This window comes from Impatiens glandulifera, chromosome 5 (genome assembly GCF_907164915.1).
Source record: "Impatiens glandulifera chromosome 5, dImpGla2.1, whole genome shotgun sequence".
In the NCBI taxonomy this organism is placed as follows: Eukaryota; Viridiplantae; Streptophyta; class Magnoliopsida; order Ericales; family Balsaminaceae; genus Impatiens; species Impatiens glandulifera.
The window spans coordinates 44,602,405-44,618,929 of NC_061866.1; the positions used below are offsets into that span (position 1 = coordinate 44,602,405).

The 16,525-nt window shown below is 33.4% G+C and overlaps 1 protein-coding gene across 2 annotated transcripts; it reads left to right on the forward strand.

The window, feature by feature from the left end:
- Positions 1-1,074: 1,074 nt before the first annotated feature.
- Positions 1,075-16,417, forward strand: LOC124937647 (serine/threonine-protein phosphatase 4 regulatory subunit 3). 2 transcript variants are annotated; one of them, XM_047477943.1, is made up of 24 exons: positions 1,075-1,375; positions 4,722-4,802; positions 5,572-5,671; positions 5,782-5,866; positions 5,955-6,004; positions 6,866-6,948; positions 8,944-9,003; positions 9,451-9,550; positions 9,676-9,753; positions 10,074-10,141; positions 10,305-10,373; positions 10,448-10,525; positions 10,623-10,718; positions 11,514-11,584; positions 11,723-11,800; positions 11,886-11,979; positions 13,105-13,200; positions 13,739-13,956; positions 14,029-14,143; positions 14,662-14,793; positions 14,868-14,972; positions 15,058-15,167; positions 15,261-15,362; positions 15,520-16,417. In XM_047477943.1, the coding sequence occupies exons 1-24, from the start codon at positions 1,331-1,333 to the stop codon at positions 16,022-16,024; spliced, it is 2,619 nt and encodes an 872-aa protein (XP_047333899.1). In that variant the 5' UTR covers positions 1,075-1,330; the 3' UTR covers positions 16,025-16,417. The 2 variants fall into 2 exon arrangements, with proteins under 2 accessions (XP_047333899.1, XP_047333900.1); XM_047477944.1 differs by lacking the exons at positions 1,075-1,375; positions 4,722-4,802; positions 5,572-5,671; ... (1 more) ...; positions 5,955-6,004; positions 6,866-6,948 and adding an exon at positions 9,137-9,204.
- Positions 16,418-16,525: the final 108 nt, after the last annotated feature.

Sequence of the window (16,525 nt, forward strand, 5' to 3'; positions counted from 1 at the left end):
GGTTCATCCATTGTCGGGGGAGACAGCAAAACTGACTGTACTCTTGTCCTCCAGTTGTGCAATCTGATCAGGATCTCATTTCTTTCCTTTTGTGTCTATTTTTCTTTCAATACTATATAGTACCCCCCCTTTGTTTTCTTCCTCTTAATAGTTTATTTTCAAAATGCCCTTTGATGATCTCTATCAATCGTTTCATTTATGGCCTTTCAACTTTTTATTAACTATTGCCTATTTATTATATTATTTTTGCTAAGAGCTTGTTTGAATGTTTGGCTTGTTTTACCAAAAACAAATTTATTTATCACATCTTATTCTTTTTAACTATACACACTTAGGACTTGTTTGGGATTCAAAGTTATTAAAAAAGGGTATGTTCACATCTTATCTTATTAACCATGTACAATTAATATATGACCTTGTTCGGTTTTGTTATTTAAATAATTCAAAAAATATCGTTTCACTCAATTTTTTTCTTGTAAGAGTCAGCTGTAGGGTTGTTATGTTAGTTCTCCTTAACTAAAATAAAATTACATTTTTTTTTATTACATTACTTAATTTATTACACAAAATACTAAAATATTTTTTATTTTAAATTATTATTTTTTATTTTAGTTTTATATATTAATATTATTTAAGTCTTTTTACTATAAATATAAATATATATATATATATATATTTTATACCTACTCATAATCATAATTTAACCCAAATCCAAACAAGCCCAAGAGTAAAGATTTTCAAATATATTTAATTAATTATTATTTTATAATAAATAATTTTGAATTTAACATATTTATAAAATATTACCAAATTTGAAACAAACATTGACCAATAAACAATAAGTTAGAGAGCGCACAGAATTGGAATCCCATCCCGTCCATTTGATCCTAGCCGCAGGATGTTCTTCTATTCAATAAGACGCATAATCGACGGTAGAGAACACGCCAGCACAGCAGCGACGAGTGGTGGTGACTGCGCTGACCGTGAAAGTCAACATGAATATCGTAAATAACATCTAAAACTAGGGCTAAATATGTAAACATATCAACCTAAAAAAAATTGAAGAGAAGAGTAGGAAGAGAGAGAAAGAGAGAGAGAGACCACACGACGAAGGTTTCACTGAGACGTCAATGGTGGTTTAGGGTTTCCGACCGATCTTCCGAAGTCCGAAGCTATATTTCAAATTTTTCGTTTTCTACAGTTTTCCCTATTTACCCTTTTACCTAAATTATTCATTAGTTCCAATCCGCCTGCCCACACCATCAATTCAGTTTGCCGCAGCTCTTGTTAGTGTGTATTCAAATTCTGGAACTAGAGGTTAGAGGTATCTATGGGTGCGCCAGAAAAACAATCAATTTCTAGTAGTTTGATGCAGGTAAGTTTCTTCTCTTACTAAAGCTATTTGTTCTGTCCTTGGACTTAATTCAGTGTCTTTTCCGTTTAGAACCTTAGATTTATACTTTCAAGTTCTTCTGTTTATTAAAGGGCTTTAATTTCGTGTTTCTAGAGTTGGTGATGTGTTGATTATGTATGTTTAGTTACTTTAAGCTGCTGTATCATCATCTAGTATGTCTCTTGTCTAGTTGCTAAATAATAGAAATGGAGAGTTAGTTCATCTTTGTAAGTATTATGAAAATTTCATGTTAACTAGAAGAAGTCAATTGCTCTATTGAATGTTGTGTTCTTTATGTGCAATGCTAATGTTACAAAATGAACTAAGTGATATAGTGCTGTTATACATAACTTCAAAGTTAACTTGATTTCAGATTGAGCAATATGACATAACCTGATTAGTTTGTTTGTCTAGGTGGAAATTTTGTAGTTGTTAGATTTTTTTTTTTTAAATAATAGAACAAAAAGAAATGATTTTTATTAAAAATGATATAGACATGATTACTCGTTGCAAGAATTCTGATAATTTAATTATTGTAATGTGGTGGGTTTACAGCTTATTTGATTACAATCACCTTTATTCCACCTTTATTTGGCACAGTGGCTGGCTGGTTCATAATTTGATTTACTTTTCTACACACTTTATATGTTAAGAATATTTGTTAACTCTTTTCCTGTCTGTTTCATCATGAACGTACTGTGGTTGTTACTTATTCATTTACCATGCTAATGCTTTCCCAACTTTCCCAATATGTTTCATTGGTGGAAATGAAGATCACATGCTTGTATTTAACGTGGATAGTTCTGTATTGGTCTGCCTTATACTTGTCCATGTAGAAGTCTACATGTTTCATGAGACTATTTTTCTTTTTGCTAATATTTTCTTATTGATTGCTATGGTGATCTTTGTGTCCAACCTTCAACTATTTTTGTCCGTGATTTCATTGATTATGTGGTGGATCTCTATAATACAGATGCATAGTTTTGCTAATTGTGCCAATTTCCCAAGGTAAAATAAGTGAGTCACTTATGCTTTAGAGCTAGGATTAATTGATTGAAATAAACAAATTAAATCCCATCTTCTGTAATGCAAAATAGGCATTATGCAGAAAAAAAATCTTAAATAGTAGAAGAATAACACCAAGACTTTTACTTGGAAAACCTTATGCGTGAAGAAAAAAACCACAGGACTTGGTCCAGTGAAAGATCTCCACTATAGAAATAGGATTACAATCTCTCTTTCTCTCGCAAGAAGGATTTCTCACTAGATGTGTTGTGATGGAATGTGGTGCTTCACTTCTTTATAAGTCTCCCTATTTATAGGGAATATCACGTGTTTAAGTTGAGATGATCATTACCCAATACATCATTTCCAAGAAGTGGTAGGTTCCCTATGTCTTGTGAACATGTTCAAGGAGAAAGTCACATGCAAAAGAGAGTAGTTAGTACAATGATAATTTCCGAGAGACATGCATGTTGGAAGACTATATCAATTTAGTGTTTTATCAATTAGGATAGGAAATTCCAACAAATATCTCCTCCGTGACTTAATTGATATGCACTAGAACCCGTACACCACGACAACAATCTTCAACCTTCTTAGTTGGTAACAACTTTGTCATCATATCAAACTAATTTAAATATGTATGGACCTTCTCAATATTCAGTTTGTTCTTATCCAATGATAATTGAGGTCAATGTGTTTTGAGTGTGAATGGAACATGGGGTTTTTGGCTAGATGGATGTTGTTTTGATTATCATAGTTCACCACAAAACAATTTTGATTATGTCCTAAATTCACTTAGGAAAAATTTCAGCTATAACATCTATTTGCATGCTTTTGCTGCAACAATATACTCTGTTTCAGCTGTTGATAATGCAACACATTTTGGAGTCTGCACTGCCAAGAAAACACTCAACGTGCACAAGTAATTATATATCCCAATGTAGACTTTCTAGAATCCATATCTCCTATCTGCATCTGATTACTCCTATAAGGAATAGATTGTCATTGTCAAAATATTAACATTTTTTTGCCGTTCCTCTCACATACCTTGGTATCCATTTCAACTTTCTAATGCTAAAATGAGCGCAATTTGTGTTCAAACGTTAACAAAAAAAGGTGGTGGGTTTGGGGAGGTAAAGCAATAAACGAAAAAAAAACTAAACTAGTGGCAGAAATTTAAAATACCAATAAGATCGAAAGCATATCCCGCTTTTCCGGATTGAAGCGACGCTTGCATCATGAATCCATTGAGTTTATCGAAACCGTAGGTTTCCCGTCAAAGACTATTTGTTCCTCTCTTTACAGATCTACCATCACATGATAAGAGGGATTGGTTTTCAGTCATCAATAATGTTTTTATCAGATCCAAATTCAATCTATTTAACCCAAAACTCAGCGACATTGAGTGGTGCATCTCATTGGAAATTAAGGATGTTCAGCAAAGGTGCCCACATGCTCTTTGCAAGGTCGCAATGGAGAAGAATGTGGTCGATAGACCCCTCTCTCCTCAAACAAATGTTGCACCTACTAACCAGATGAAATCCTTTCATTTTCAGTTTGACCCATGTCAAGACGCCTACATGAATAGCTTCCCAACCAAAGAACAAGATCCTAGGAAGAATTTTTGCTTCACACCTCCTTTCAAGGGACTTGGGATGGAGACCTATCTAACTAGACTTGAAATCTGAGGAGCCAATCAGAGTAAACTTATCGTTTAGATTGTGTGTGACCGTCCTGGGATAGGGTATCCACAAGGTGTGACCGTCTCCCCTCCTCGTCGAGAGAGATGTGAAATAAAGGGGAACCTCCACTGAATGAGGATTTTGATTCAGATTGAGTGCAAAAAATGTGCAAATGGACTGTGGGATGGTGGAAGGAGAAAGTGGGGGAGCAGTTTTGTGCAAATATTTATTAAGTATTGAAGAAGTAAAGATTTGAGCACCATTCTCTTGCAATTCATGCATAATAGAATAACTCTTGTTTTTCATATAGTGCAGTCTAAGATGTCTTGATTTCATATCTCCAACCTTAGAGATTATTTGACAGAAATTTGCCTCTCTCCTTATTTCTTCACTCTATTTTTTCTTCTATTTGGATAGTTGCTTGTATGGTAAGAATTCATTATGCGAGAGTCAAATTTATGTTTAAACTTTTTAAAAAAAGACCTTTCGTCGCTGAAACGTAGGTTTTGACTTTAGGACATCCCATCTATGTATTATTCCACATGTTTTCTCTTTTCTGGGATATCAATCTACTTTCTTCCCATCCCAAAATGTTAACCTCCTATGTGCATGTTTTTTCTTGCTTTTGGGCATAATTGCAGCGTGTTAAAGTGTATCGTTTGAGTGACGATGGGAAGTGGGATGATCAGGGGACTGGACATGTCACTGTTGACTATATAGAGGTTAGTTGATCATTATTGTATATTGTTTAAGTTGAAAATTAAGCGATGTAAACTGAACACTGAAATTAAGTACATAATATATTAAGTGAAATAGTATAAATATTATGAATAATTAATTTAGATATACTTTTAAGTATAATTTAGTAAATTAAGTGTTTGATATTAAGTAAAATTCACTTGACTTTAAATTCAGTTTATTTTTAATAATCTCACTATGTTTGATAATTTGTTATTACTTGGTCCTTTTTGAATTATTCTAGTTTGATAGTAAAGTAAATTATTTAATACATTACAATTGAATTATTTTAAGTCAAATCAACTGTACATAATGTTGATCAGTTAATTTATTGCACTATGCTTAAAATTATATTAGAATATAATTTGAAATAAGTATTTTAAGTGTAATCAACTTTAATGCTGATTAAATAATTTATTGCATTCAGTTTAACACTTAATTTTCAGTTTTTATCAAACAGTTAGCTACATTTATTGTTTTGTTTTTGTTTTTTTTCCTTCCCTTTTTTAACATTTGAACGAATCTTGCTCTCTTTTAATAAAAGTTGACATTTTTCAAAAAAATAAGTTAGCTATTGAATCTTTTACCTCCAAATCATGAAACAATTCCCAATCACTAAGCAAAATTTTGGGTAAACAATGTTAAGTTCATAATATTTGATATTTCCAACATAAGTCTGTTTACTAAGTAAAGATTTTATTGGCCAAGTAGAGAGTTATATTTAACATTAATTGGCAACTCCATTTATATCAGAGATCGGAAGAACTTGGTCTGTATGTGATTGAGGAAGAAGACAAGGAATGTTTACTTGTACACCGTATCAATGCGGAAGATATATATCGAAAACAAGAAGGTAAGCTTCCTTTAGCATATGATTATTCTTTTTTGTAGTATGTTCTTAGATTTGTTTTGACTTCTTCTTCCTCCCGCTTCTCTGTTCCCCTCATGATCTTGAATCTCCAGATACAATCATCTCCTGGCGAGATCCTGAGTATTCTACTGAATTAGCTCTTAGCTTTCAAGAAACGGCAGGGTGTTCATACATATGGTATCTTTTTTTAGCTTGATTGTTCCAGGCTGTGTGTGGTTTACTAGAACTTTTTAGACTTTGTTATTGAGATTTGGATTTTATGTAGGGATCAGATTTGCAGTGTACAAAGAAGTATGCGTTTTGGTGCCATCAACTGTAAGTCTGCCCATATTTGTTTTCTTTTGGTGTGACTAGGTTCCTTGTATGTCCAGTAACAACTGTTTATTCTAATATGTATAATTCATTAAATATGTTAGTGTTCATTTCAGCTTCAAGTAACATTGACTGGTTGTGTGCTCTCTTTGTTGTTTGAAATTGTCTAGTTTGTTGATTCTTCTGTTCTAGTCTGCGAGAGAATTAGAACTTAGTTTTTATTTTGTTTTGGTGTTCTTGATTTGTATGTAACCAAAAAGTTATGGTTTTGTTGTATTTTTTTCTTTTTCAAGTGTATATTATCTCCAAATGATTTTTTTTTTGTTCAAGCACTCTCAAGGTGTTGTTACATTTTGTGTTTCTCCTTCTCTTTTTTTCCTGTTGCATTTTCTCAGTATGTTTCTAGCAGCCTTTTTTACTTATAGATGTAAATTTAACCAAGTCATTGTTGATATAGATAGTGTTTGGTAAAGTCTTTATGTTGCACCTTCACAGCTACACAGGACACCATTTTATATTATTTTTTCATATAATACATAAGGGAATTTGCTAACAATGCTAGTATCACAATTTAAAAATAGTATATTACAAATCCAGAAGTGTAAGATCTGTATGATTGTGTTCGTTGATCAATCTAATTAGCAGAATGTTTCACTATATTCACTAAGCATATTATGTTACACATTTTGGTTTCAACGCAATAATGTTAATGTGAAAAGTGGGAAAGTAGTTCCTTACAAAAGGAAATGATACATTAACAATATTGCGTTTAAAAAGACTATTTTGAAAACCTTAACCTTTTGTTTTCATTTAGCATGACGATGTTAGTGGATGATTTTTCTTTGTTGCTTGTCACTAATGCAGCTGAAGCATACCATGGTAGTATCAACAGTGAGTTGAGAGATTTTCCTGCAATTGAACTCTCTACACTTCCTTTAGTACTGAAGGTTAGATCTGATGTCTTTGCTTCTCCCCCCCTTTTTACTACATCTAGTTATTTGTTTTAGCATCTGTGTTACGTGATATATTCAAATTGGGTTCTACATTTTTATTTTTGTTGTAAAGACATTTTTTGTTTTGTTTTAAAGGGATTTTGTGCCCAATTTCATAGGTCATCGTTACAAATGGACATCTTAAGAGAAATTGCTGATTATTCAAGATTTGTTTGATTGCTGAGATTATTCTATTGATTGTTGTGGGCATCATCCTGAGGATGAAATAAAGACGTGTTCTTTGTTTCTGCCTCTTTTAAAATAATTGCTGTAGCTGTAACAATGTGCAATATCTTGCCAGGATAGATTCTTTTCATATCATGTGATCCCTTTTAGTTTAAACTAAGTTAACACTTCACCCGTGTCCTGACACATTGTCAGGATCAAACTCCAGTGACTATCATGCAATGTTCTTTTCCAGTCTATATGGAGCATTGTGCTTCATGTTTGTTGTCTACGTGGGTTTCTGGAAGTTAAGCATCAAACTCATTTGCTAGCACTTTGGTTTAAATTTCTGTCACTTGAAAAATAGACCGAGTATAGGATTCTCAGGCTTTATCCGAATTGGCATATATTTAGTTTCCATTGTTCAAGCTTGTTAAAGCTCTGTGAGACCATACAATTTAAGATGAACTAAATTTGTGGGACATCTAAAGTAAGCTTCCCAATTTGTGGGAGGTCTAAAGTAAGCTTCCCAATTTGTGGGACATCTAAAGTAAGCTTCCCAATTTGTGGGACATCTAAAGTAAGCTTCCCAATTTGTGGGCATCTAAAGTAAGCTTCCCAATTTGCGGGACCTTATTATTTTTTTTCTCAAAGCCCAACCTGATATAAGCAGGATGACCATATCCCACAAAAAAGGAGAAGCACTTCATGCTAATCTTTTGTCTGTCTAATGTTACTTGTTTTGAGTGGATTTGTTTAGGGTTTGTGAGTCATTTAGACATCTTTCTGGGTTAATAGTCAGGTCTTGATAGTGTATGCCGCATGGATTATGCGAATATGAACCTTATGAGTATGACCACATTTTTACAGCTTCCTTCTCTCTTTTTAATTTAACTTGGTTTCTACTAATATGTAATTTGATGGATATTAAGGGTTTATAGTCAGGTTGATGGTGTATGCCACATGGATTATGCCAATATGAACCTTATGACCACATTTTTACTGTTTCCTTCTCTCATTTTAATTTAACTTGGTTTCTACAAGTATGTAATTTGATGGATATTAAGGGTGATGTTTGTTTGGCAGATTTCTAAATTTAAATATATAAATCATTTTTTTTAATGTTGGAAGCTAGTATGATCCCCCACAGTCATGACTTCCACTTCCATTTAAGGCGTTCTAAGTGGGAATAATATTTAAATCTGTTGTTTTAGATAAAATAAAAAGTAAACAAATTATTTTATGTAAAGATTCAAGTGGCTTGATGGTTTATTTTTATTATTATAATTGATTTTTGTTTTCAAATTATATAATTAGAAGTCGCCGTAGATACAACTTTATTATTACAAACTTTTAGCATTAAAAAATTGAAAAAAGAAAGAGCCAATAAAATTAGAAAGGGGTGTGAGTAAGGCCAGATTAGACTACAATTTCTTATCCATGGATAAATTTCCACCTAAAAAAGAAGTCATTTTCTACAATTACTTATCTGGGTCCAGATAAGCAAAAATCTAACCTTTAATTAAAACAAGGGCTTGATAAATGGGTCTGACATAATTTAAATAATTTGGGCCCTTTTATTCCGTAATCAAACATACCCTAACTGTAATGTAGAGTTGGTTTTTATTATATCATCTATTCTATTGTTCTCATTTACTGTCTGGCTTAGGGTTTTGAATAACTCTAATTTGTAGGTTGGAAAATTTTGCTGTTTTTTATGTTGAGGTTGATGTTATTCTTTTGTTTATCAAGCATGAGATAAAGCAAATTTATTGGGTTTTACAGACTGTTGTTGAAAGTGGCATTTCGGATCAGATACGCGCTACAGACCTGATATTACGTGATGTGAGTTCTCTTCAATACTGCAAGTTTTCAATATTTAATCCTTAGAGGTATGCTTTTAATGTGTTTAGACCCATTAGAAAGAGAGACTTATTCTACTTTTAACAACACCTGCCTTGAAATATTATGCTGTTAGGTGTTAGTTCTGTGGTTTGCTACATGGAAGTTGGAATTCTGAGACTAAATGATGACCAAAAGATTCAGGTGTTCCTACCTAGAAATTGGAATTCTGATCTTAATTTCCAATATAATGAAGTGATATTTAGTTTCTTCATCCAAATGTGACTTAAGGATGTATAAGAATGATGTTATCTATCTTATTATGGGTGTATATATGGATACATTTTATGATTACTGATTTTCATGTTTTATAAAGAATAATTGTTACCTGTGTTTGTTATTTGTTATTCCACTTGCTTCTTTAATTTACTCCAAGTAAAACTTGTGCAGCAAGATTTTTTCCGGAAGCTTATGGACCTCTTTCAGATGTGCGAGGACATGGAAAACATGGATAGTCTTCACATAATATACAAGATTATCCGAGGAATCAGTTAGTACTCTTGAATTAATTTTATTCATTTGTGTACGCTTCTATAGCTGAAAATTTCCATTTGAATTCTATTTTTTCTTGTGTTAGTTCTGTTTCATTATAACATTTCTTTTCTTCATCTGCAGTCTTACTAAATAGTCCCCAGATCTTTGAGAAAATATTTGGGGATGAATTGATCATGGAGATAATTGGCTGCCTTGAATGTGAGTTGTTGGGCCTTGCATTGCATTCTTCTATTGCTGGCCATATAAGGTCTTCATTATGCTTTTGCTGCAACTTCCAGAGCTTGTAATTAATGTAATTTTTGGTATGCACATCACTAGTGTGAAGTGTTAGTGTTCATAGTGCTCCTTAACCTTCCTAACTAAATTGTCTCTGCTCATCATCATTCTTTTATTTCTTTGATATTGAACGTTTAGATTTCTGCCATGTTTACCATCTGAACCTGGAAGGATGGGATAGTTATTGCCCCTTGTTATTGTTAGTGCTTGTAGTGATTGCGGGTGCTTAATTTGGCTTGCAGATGATCCAGATTCCCCTCATGTGCAACACCATAGAAATTTTCTTAAAGAGCATGTAGTCTTCAAGGAGGTAAACATTCTCTGATTCTTCTCTAGGCTTTGGGAACAAGTTAATATATAGTGTGCGGAAGGGGCTTCTCAAATAGCTATATTCCTTAGAGTTAGAACACATATGACCCACTCTCTATATTTATGTGTTAATTTTTTTATGAGTGCCTAGTATGATCTTTCAGGCTATACCTATTAAAGACCCTATTGCTCTGTCAAAAATACACCAAACATATAGAGTTGGTTATTTGAAGGTAATAATCTTAAATTTGTTTTGCATTTATTGCTTATATATTGCATTAATAATCTTGTACAATGATTTGGATAGGATGTTATTTTGCCAAGAACGTTGGATGATGCAACTATTGCAAATCTCAACTCTATCATCCAGACTAATAATGGAATGGTAAGAGGTTTAATTCTGAATGCTCATCAATTTCATATTATTATAAAGTTGGCAAGGATTCTGTTTTTTCAACTGGCTAATGTCTTTGTTCGTTTAGGTTGTTTCTTTATTAAAAGATGACAGCACTTTCATCCAGGAGCTGTTTGCCAGGTTGAAGACACCTTCCACTTCTGAGGAATCCAAGAAGAATTTGGTATAAAATTGATCTTTTGCATCTCTTGGTGATAAGCTTGAAAATGTTGTTGCAAAGGAGATTATTCCCAGAGGACATGGGAATAGAATCTTTTATAGGCAAAAAGCATTTTTTTAAACCCTGTGCTAAAATAAGATTGTGGTAATTGTGCTACAAGGAAGACCTGTTGGCTAGTGTAGATTTCTTACAAGCTTGTAATGGTATGTCTAGACATACCGTTACAGTAACAGTTATTTTTCTAAGGTTAAGTGAAAAGAGAACATCATTAACAATGTTTAAGCAGTTACCTTCTGCTAGCTTGTTTGCAAAAAATATAATTCAAACTGCATTGATAAGATTCTTAGAGACTTAACATTAGACATCATTTCCTTTCTACTGTCTTTTACATCTGAACTATATTAAACCAAGTTAAATCATAGAATATAACCAAGTTAAATCATTTCCTCATCCCAAATTAAATCATTGAATATATCAAACCAAGTTGGAAAATTGAATGATTATGAATTTGATTTAAGAAATAGAGATAGTATGAAATATTTTCTTGTCTCGAAAAATAAAATTACTTTGTAAGCATCATATTAAAGGATGGCATGCAATTTTAGGAATGTAAAGCTATCAACATTTGATCACAATGAAAACGATTATTATTCCAGCAGTTGGTTTGTGTTTCTTCCTCTTCTTTTTGGGATAAGAATCTGTTTCTTCTCCTTTTTCATAAACAACCGTTAGTTCAAGATATCAGTGTCTTCTATTTTCATGAGTGGGTATTAAATCATTCAATTCTCCTGGAGCCAGGTACTCTTCTTACATGAATTTTGCAACCTAAGTAAGAGCTTGCAGACGGGCCAGCAAGTGCGACTATTTAGGTAGGCATACAATGTTAGATTTTATTTACATGTCTCACATAGTTATTCTTTGTTCTTTTGGCACTATCAAATATTAACAATTTATCTCTTAGTTATACTAAAGTTTGTCATAGTTATTCCTTATTCTTTTTCGTTCAGGGATCTGGTTAGTGAGGGCTTATTTGATGTCATTGCTGACATTTTGAGGAGTCAAGATAAGAAGCTTGTACTAACTGGGTATGATATGCTGTGGTTTCTGCATCTTCATCTTCTTTCCAATTCTGTAATTCAAATGATAAGAAACTTTTTTTGCCGGTTGCAGGACAGACATCATTGTTCTCTTTCTTAATCAGGATCCAAACCTCTTACGATCTTATGTTAGTCGACAAGACGGGATTGTCCTTCTTGGACTTCTGGTATGTAAGTTTCACTTTACTTAGTAATAGTCCTAGTTTTTATACTGTTATGTACATTTTTAGCCTAGCTACCATTATAATCATTATATCAATCATGCTTTAGACTATGGGTTTCTGAAAGGTTCAAAGTTCTTGGTCAAGTGTTATATTTCATGCATATGGTATTTCGTTGTTGAAAGAAAATGATTAATATATGTTGTAGTGATGAACCTTCCCTCACATGTCATTTGAAAGAAAAATATCTTGTTTGCATTAGGAGGATGGATTGGAACTGCAGTGTCTGAAATTTCTAGAAAATCATACCATAAAGCTAGAGTGTTCCATCTAGTGACAAATATAAGATATCAACTGTCCAAATTGATCAGAAGGGATTCAGCTTCTCTAAGAAGAGATTTGTATAGTATGTGAAGATGTGCCAATGATTTTATGCCGATTACAGAAGTATGATCATAAGATCTTCAGGAAAAGATGCATTAACCAGTTCTCTGGTTTTGTAGATGTTAAAGTTCATGTTCATAGGAAACATAACTGATGTTATAATGTATTAAAGAACTTGTTTTTTGGCTGTTATCTAGGCAATTATATATTTTTTAAGATTGATATATAAATAGTAGGCAAAGAATCACTATGCTTGTGGCTCAAAGTGCACAAAAAGTTCTTGAGGAAGATGAGATTAAAAGCTGACAAGAATCTAGTCCAATCTTTCTCAAGAGCATTGCCTAGTATTTTTTGCCTTGAACCAAAACTGCTGATCTAGCCACTTCCCATTCTTGATGTGCCATTCTTCTTTTGTTCTTGTAAACCTTTCGATTTGCCACATAACATTAGAAAATATAGCGGCTTGAGTTGATCTCCACTTTTTAGAATTGGCAAGATTCACCCATGATTTTGAGTTATCGAGGAGATTCTACTTGTCTATGTGAGGAACTGATGATGTAATCCACAATTAATTCTGCTTCTATCCTTTGAATATTCGTTGAATCTCTTCCTTTGATTACATAATTGATTCTTTATGTAATCCACAATTAATTCTGAAGCTGTTATACATTGAATATCTTCCCTCTTTGCTGAAGCTGTTATACATGTTATAAAATTACTAACTGCTATATGGTTTTTTATGTTCAGGTAACAGGAATGCTCACTGACTTTGAAGGTGACATGCATTGCCAGTTTCTTGAGATTCTTAAGAGCCTTTTGGATTCTTATACATCTGGAGTCCAGGTGCCTGTTTTATTCAGTTCCCTTTTACTGTTTTCTTATATGCCTTGTTCAGTTTGTATTTGTTGCAACTGTGTTAGTGTTCATTTATTGTAGCGCGTCTTCTGAATTTAAAATTGCAATGATGAAAAGTTTCCAAAAAAACTACGATCTCTTGCACATAGTTATCAAAGTTGGATTTCATAAAGAATCAATTAGCCTTCATGGAAGAAAGGCAGAATTGCTACTGAAATTGATTGTTATATGTGAGCCTTAATTTGAATTTGAGATTATGGACAATATTAATATATGTGAAAATTTGACTGGATGTCAAAATTGGATAAATTATATTGGTGTTCACTAGTTTTTAAGTGAACTGCAAAACACTTGTTTGGATAGACCCTTTATCAGTTGTCAGCTATAGTTGTTTTTAGCTTACGCCATGATATGATTAGTTTTTCACATGTCTGCGATTGATTCTTTTTGAGTTTTCATATGCAAACCTCCTTGTAGGGTTTAATGCATGGTTAATTTACTCATCTGTCTATCCTCTTTCCTGCAGAGAGAAACTATTATCGAGACTTTCTATGAGAAACACTTGGGTAAACTGATTGATGTTATAGCAGTATCATGTGTTCCCAGCATCACTTCCCCACCTCCAGATGGATTTCAAAGCTCTGGAAGAGACATACAATGTCAGATTAGGGCAAAGCCTGAGATTCTTTTGAACATTTGTGATCTACTGTGTTTTTGTGTGTTGCACCACCCTTACAGAATAAAGTAATTATCTTTTTTGGCATGGTTGTTTGGTCCAATCAATATCTGCTGAAATCAGGGTTAATTTGTTTGCAGATGCAACTTTCTTCTCAATAATGTAATAGACAGGATTCTGCTTCTGACACAAAGAAGGGAAAAGTACCTAATAGTTGCTGCTATTCGTTTTTTCCGAACTCTCGTTTCACGGAATGTAAGTTTCCCTTGCTCTGTTTTATTACGAGATCTTTCTTGTCCACTTGCCTCGATGAATGGTTTCTGAGTTATAGTAGAAATTATAATTCACATGATGTTGCGTGGATAAATACAGTTGTACAGCATGTCAAACTAGAGAGACCTATTGACATGAATCTTGTTGATATGATCATTTCAAACAACGGAGAGTACAATCATGAATATGATCATGTAGCCTAAATACATAGAATATTCTGAACTGTCGCATACCAACACGGCATATACTATTTCTCAAGAAAAAAAACTAATAAGGCATATACTACTAATTCTGCTTTTCCATTTTATTTTATTATTGTTTCTGTATCTTGATCCAAAAACATTTGGAAACTAAATTTAGACAGTGACAGATTGAAAAATTTATCTATATTTTTGTATCTGGATCCAGATTGAGAAACAGATTCAAAAAGTGTTTCCAGGGGACTAGTTTTAACTTGTTGCACTCATTGGGTAAATAAAAAGAACTTCCACATTGTGCAGGATGAGCAACTGATGAGTCATATTGCAAGGAACAACCTCCTAAAACCAATTGTAGAGGCATTTGTTCGCAATGGGAGTCATTATAACTTACTGCACTCTGCTATTCTAGAACTTTTTGAGCACATCCAGAAGGTAAAAAAAAATATTCTTCGATTAGCTTGCGGGTTTCCTACTCAAATTAGCATGCTTACACTTATTATATGCAGGATATAAAGTCACTTCTCAAATGTTTAGTTGAATCATTTTGGAATGAATTGGCTGAATTTGAGAATCTATCTACCATCCAAGCACTAAAAGTTAAATATGACCAGGTATTCTTTCTATAACTATTTTATCTTATTTCTGTGCTCTGGTGACTATATGGATTTCTTTAAAGAGTGTTCTAATTGTGTGCAGTCCATCGAGAACTCTGGTGCCAAGGCCTCAATTGACATGTTGAATATTAGAAAAAGAGTAGATGAGCGTGCAATGGAGAAAGAGGAGGAAGATTATTTTAACGAAGAAAGGTGTGAATTTGTGTATAATTTTCCGCTTCTTGACATTAGGGCTATTGAAAATCATACCAGCCATTAGTTTCTGATGTATTTTGTGCTGATCAGCGATGAAGAAGATTCAGCATCAGTAAACGCTGCTAGGTCAACTAGGGAAAAGGTTAAGCCTCTTTTGCAGAACGGATCTACCACAAATAACCCATCATTAAGGTGATTCATTTTGCTTCATTCTAATATTTTTTTGAAAATTGAGAATCTTTTCATTGACTATGGGAAAACCAAACTATTACAATACAAAAGCACTGATCAAGGTTCTTAAATGGACCAAGATCAACTTGAAGCTGAATTTCCTTTCCTTTTTTTGCAGTCCAAGAACTAGTGGCCTTGTTGATTATGATGATGACGAAGACGATGAAGATTATAAACCACCGCCCAAAACGCGGTCTGAGAATTCTAATGCAGACGAGGGAGAGTTAGAATCCATAAAGTTAAAAAAAAGGTCGCCCTCAAAGGAAGAACCAGAGCTAGTAAAGAAACAACGGTTAGTTAAAAACTCGAGAGCGAAAGAGGGAGGTGTGTTTGCAGCTTTATGTTCTACCTTCTTACCCAGTAAAAAAGCGGCAAGCCCTAGTCCTGTTCGCATCATTCCCCCGTCAACAGATGAAGAAGAGAAGCACACAGCTACTAAAGAAGAAGAACCAATGAAGCAGACAGATGATAAGCACAACCATACTAATTTAGATCAAAATGGCTCTGAAATCCTATTACTTAGTACTTCAGATAATGTACAATCTAATGGAGAAGAAGAAGAAGAGGATGATTCGATAGTTCCTGCAAAGCCTTCGGCCGAAATGGCTGTAAATGGATCCTGAGTCTTTCTGGCGATTTTTATTATGACTTTTTTAATCTCACCTTTGAAACGTGTATGTTTATGGAGCAGATCGAGGTGGTTCTAAATCTGATTGCTTGCTCCGTGTAAGGTGATGTTACTAATTGATGGGATATTCAGAGTGTTCCGAGAGGATGAACTGTACAGCAAACCACCATCAATCAAAGCCCAAGCAGGGAATGAATGTTTATGACATCACAAAGCTCCTCCAAATTATGCCTTTGATTGTAAAACAGTAATTACTACTATTAGTGTTCAATACTTTTTTTTTTCTTCTTCTGTCGCCTTCTTTATGGTTTTCTGGTTATCTTGAACTAGACATTTTTACTAATCTTAACTATCAAAAGGGAATAAATTGGCCCCTTATAGTGTTCCATTGGTTTGACAATTTTGCTTTTATAAGAATTATGTTTGTGGTTGGCCTTTTCTACAGGTTTTTTCGTTCCCATATGAGAGGTAATCACAGAAAATTTCTAGCTTCTTT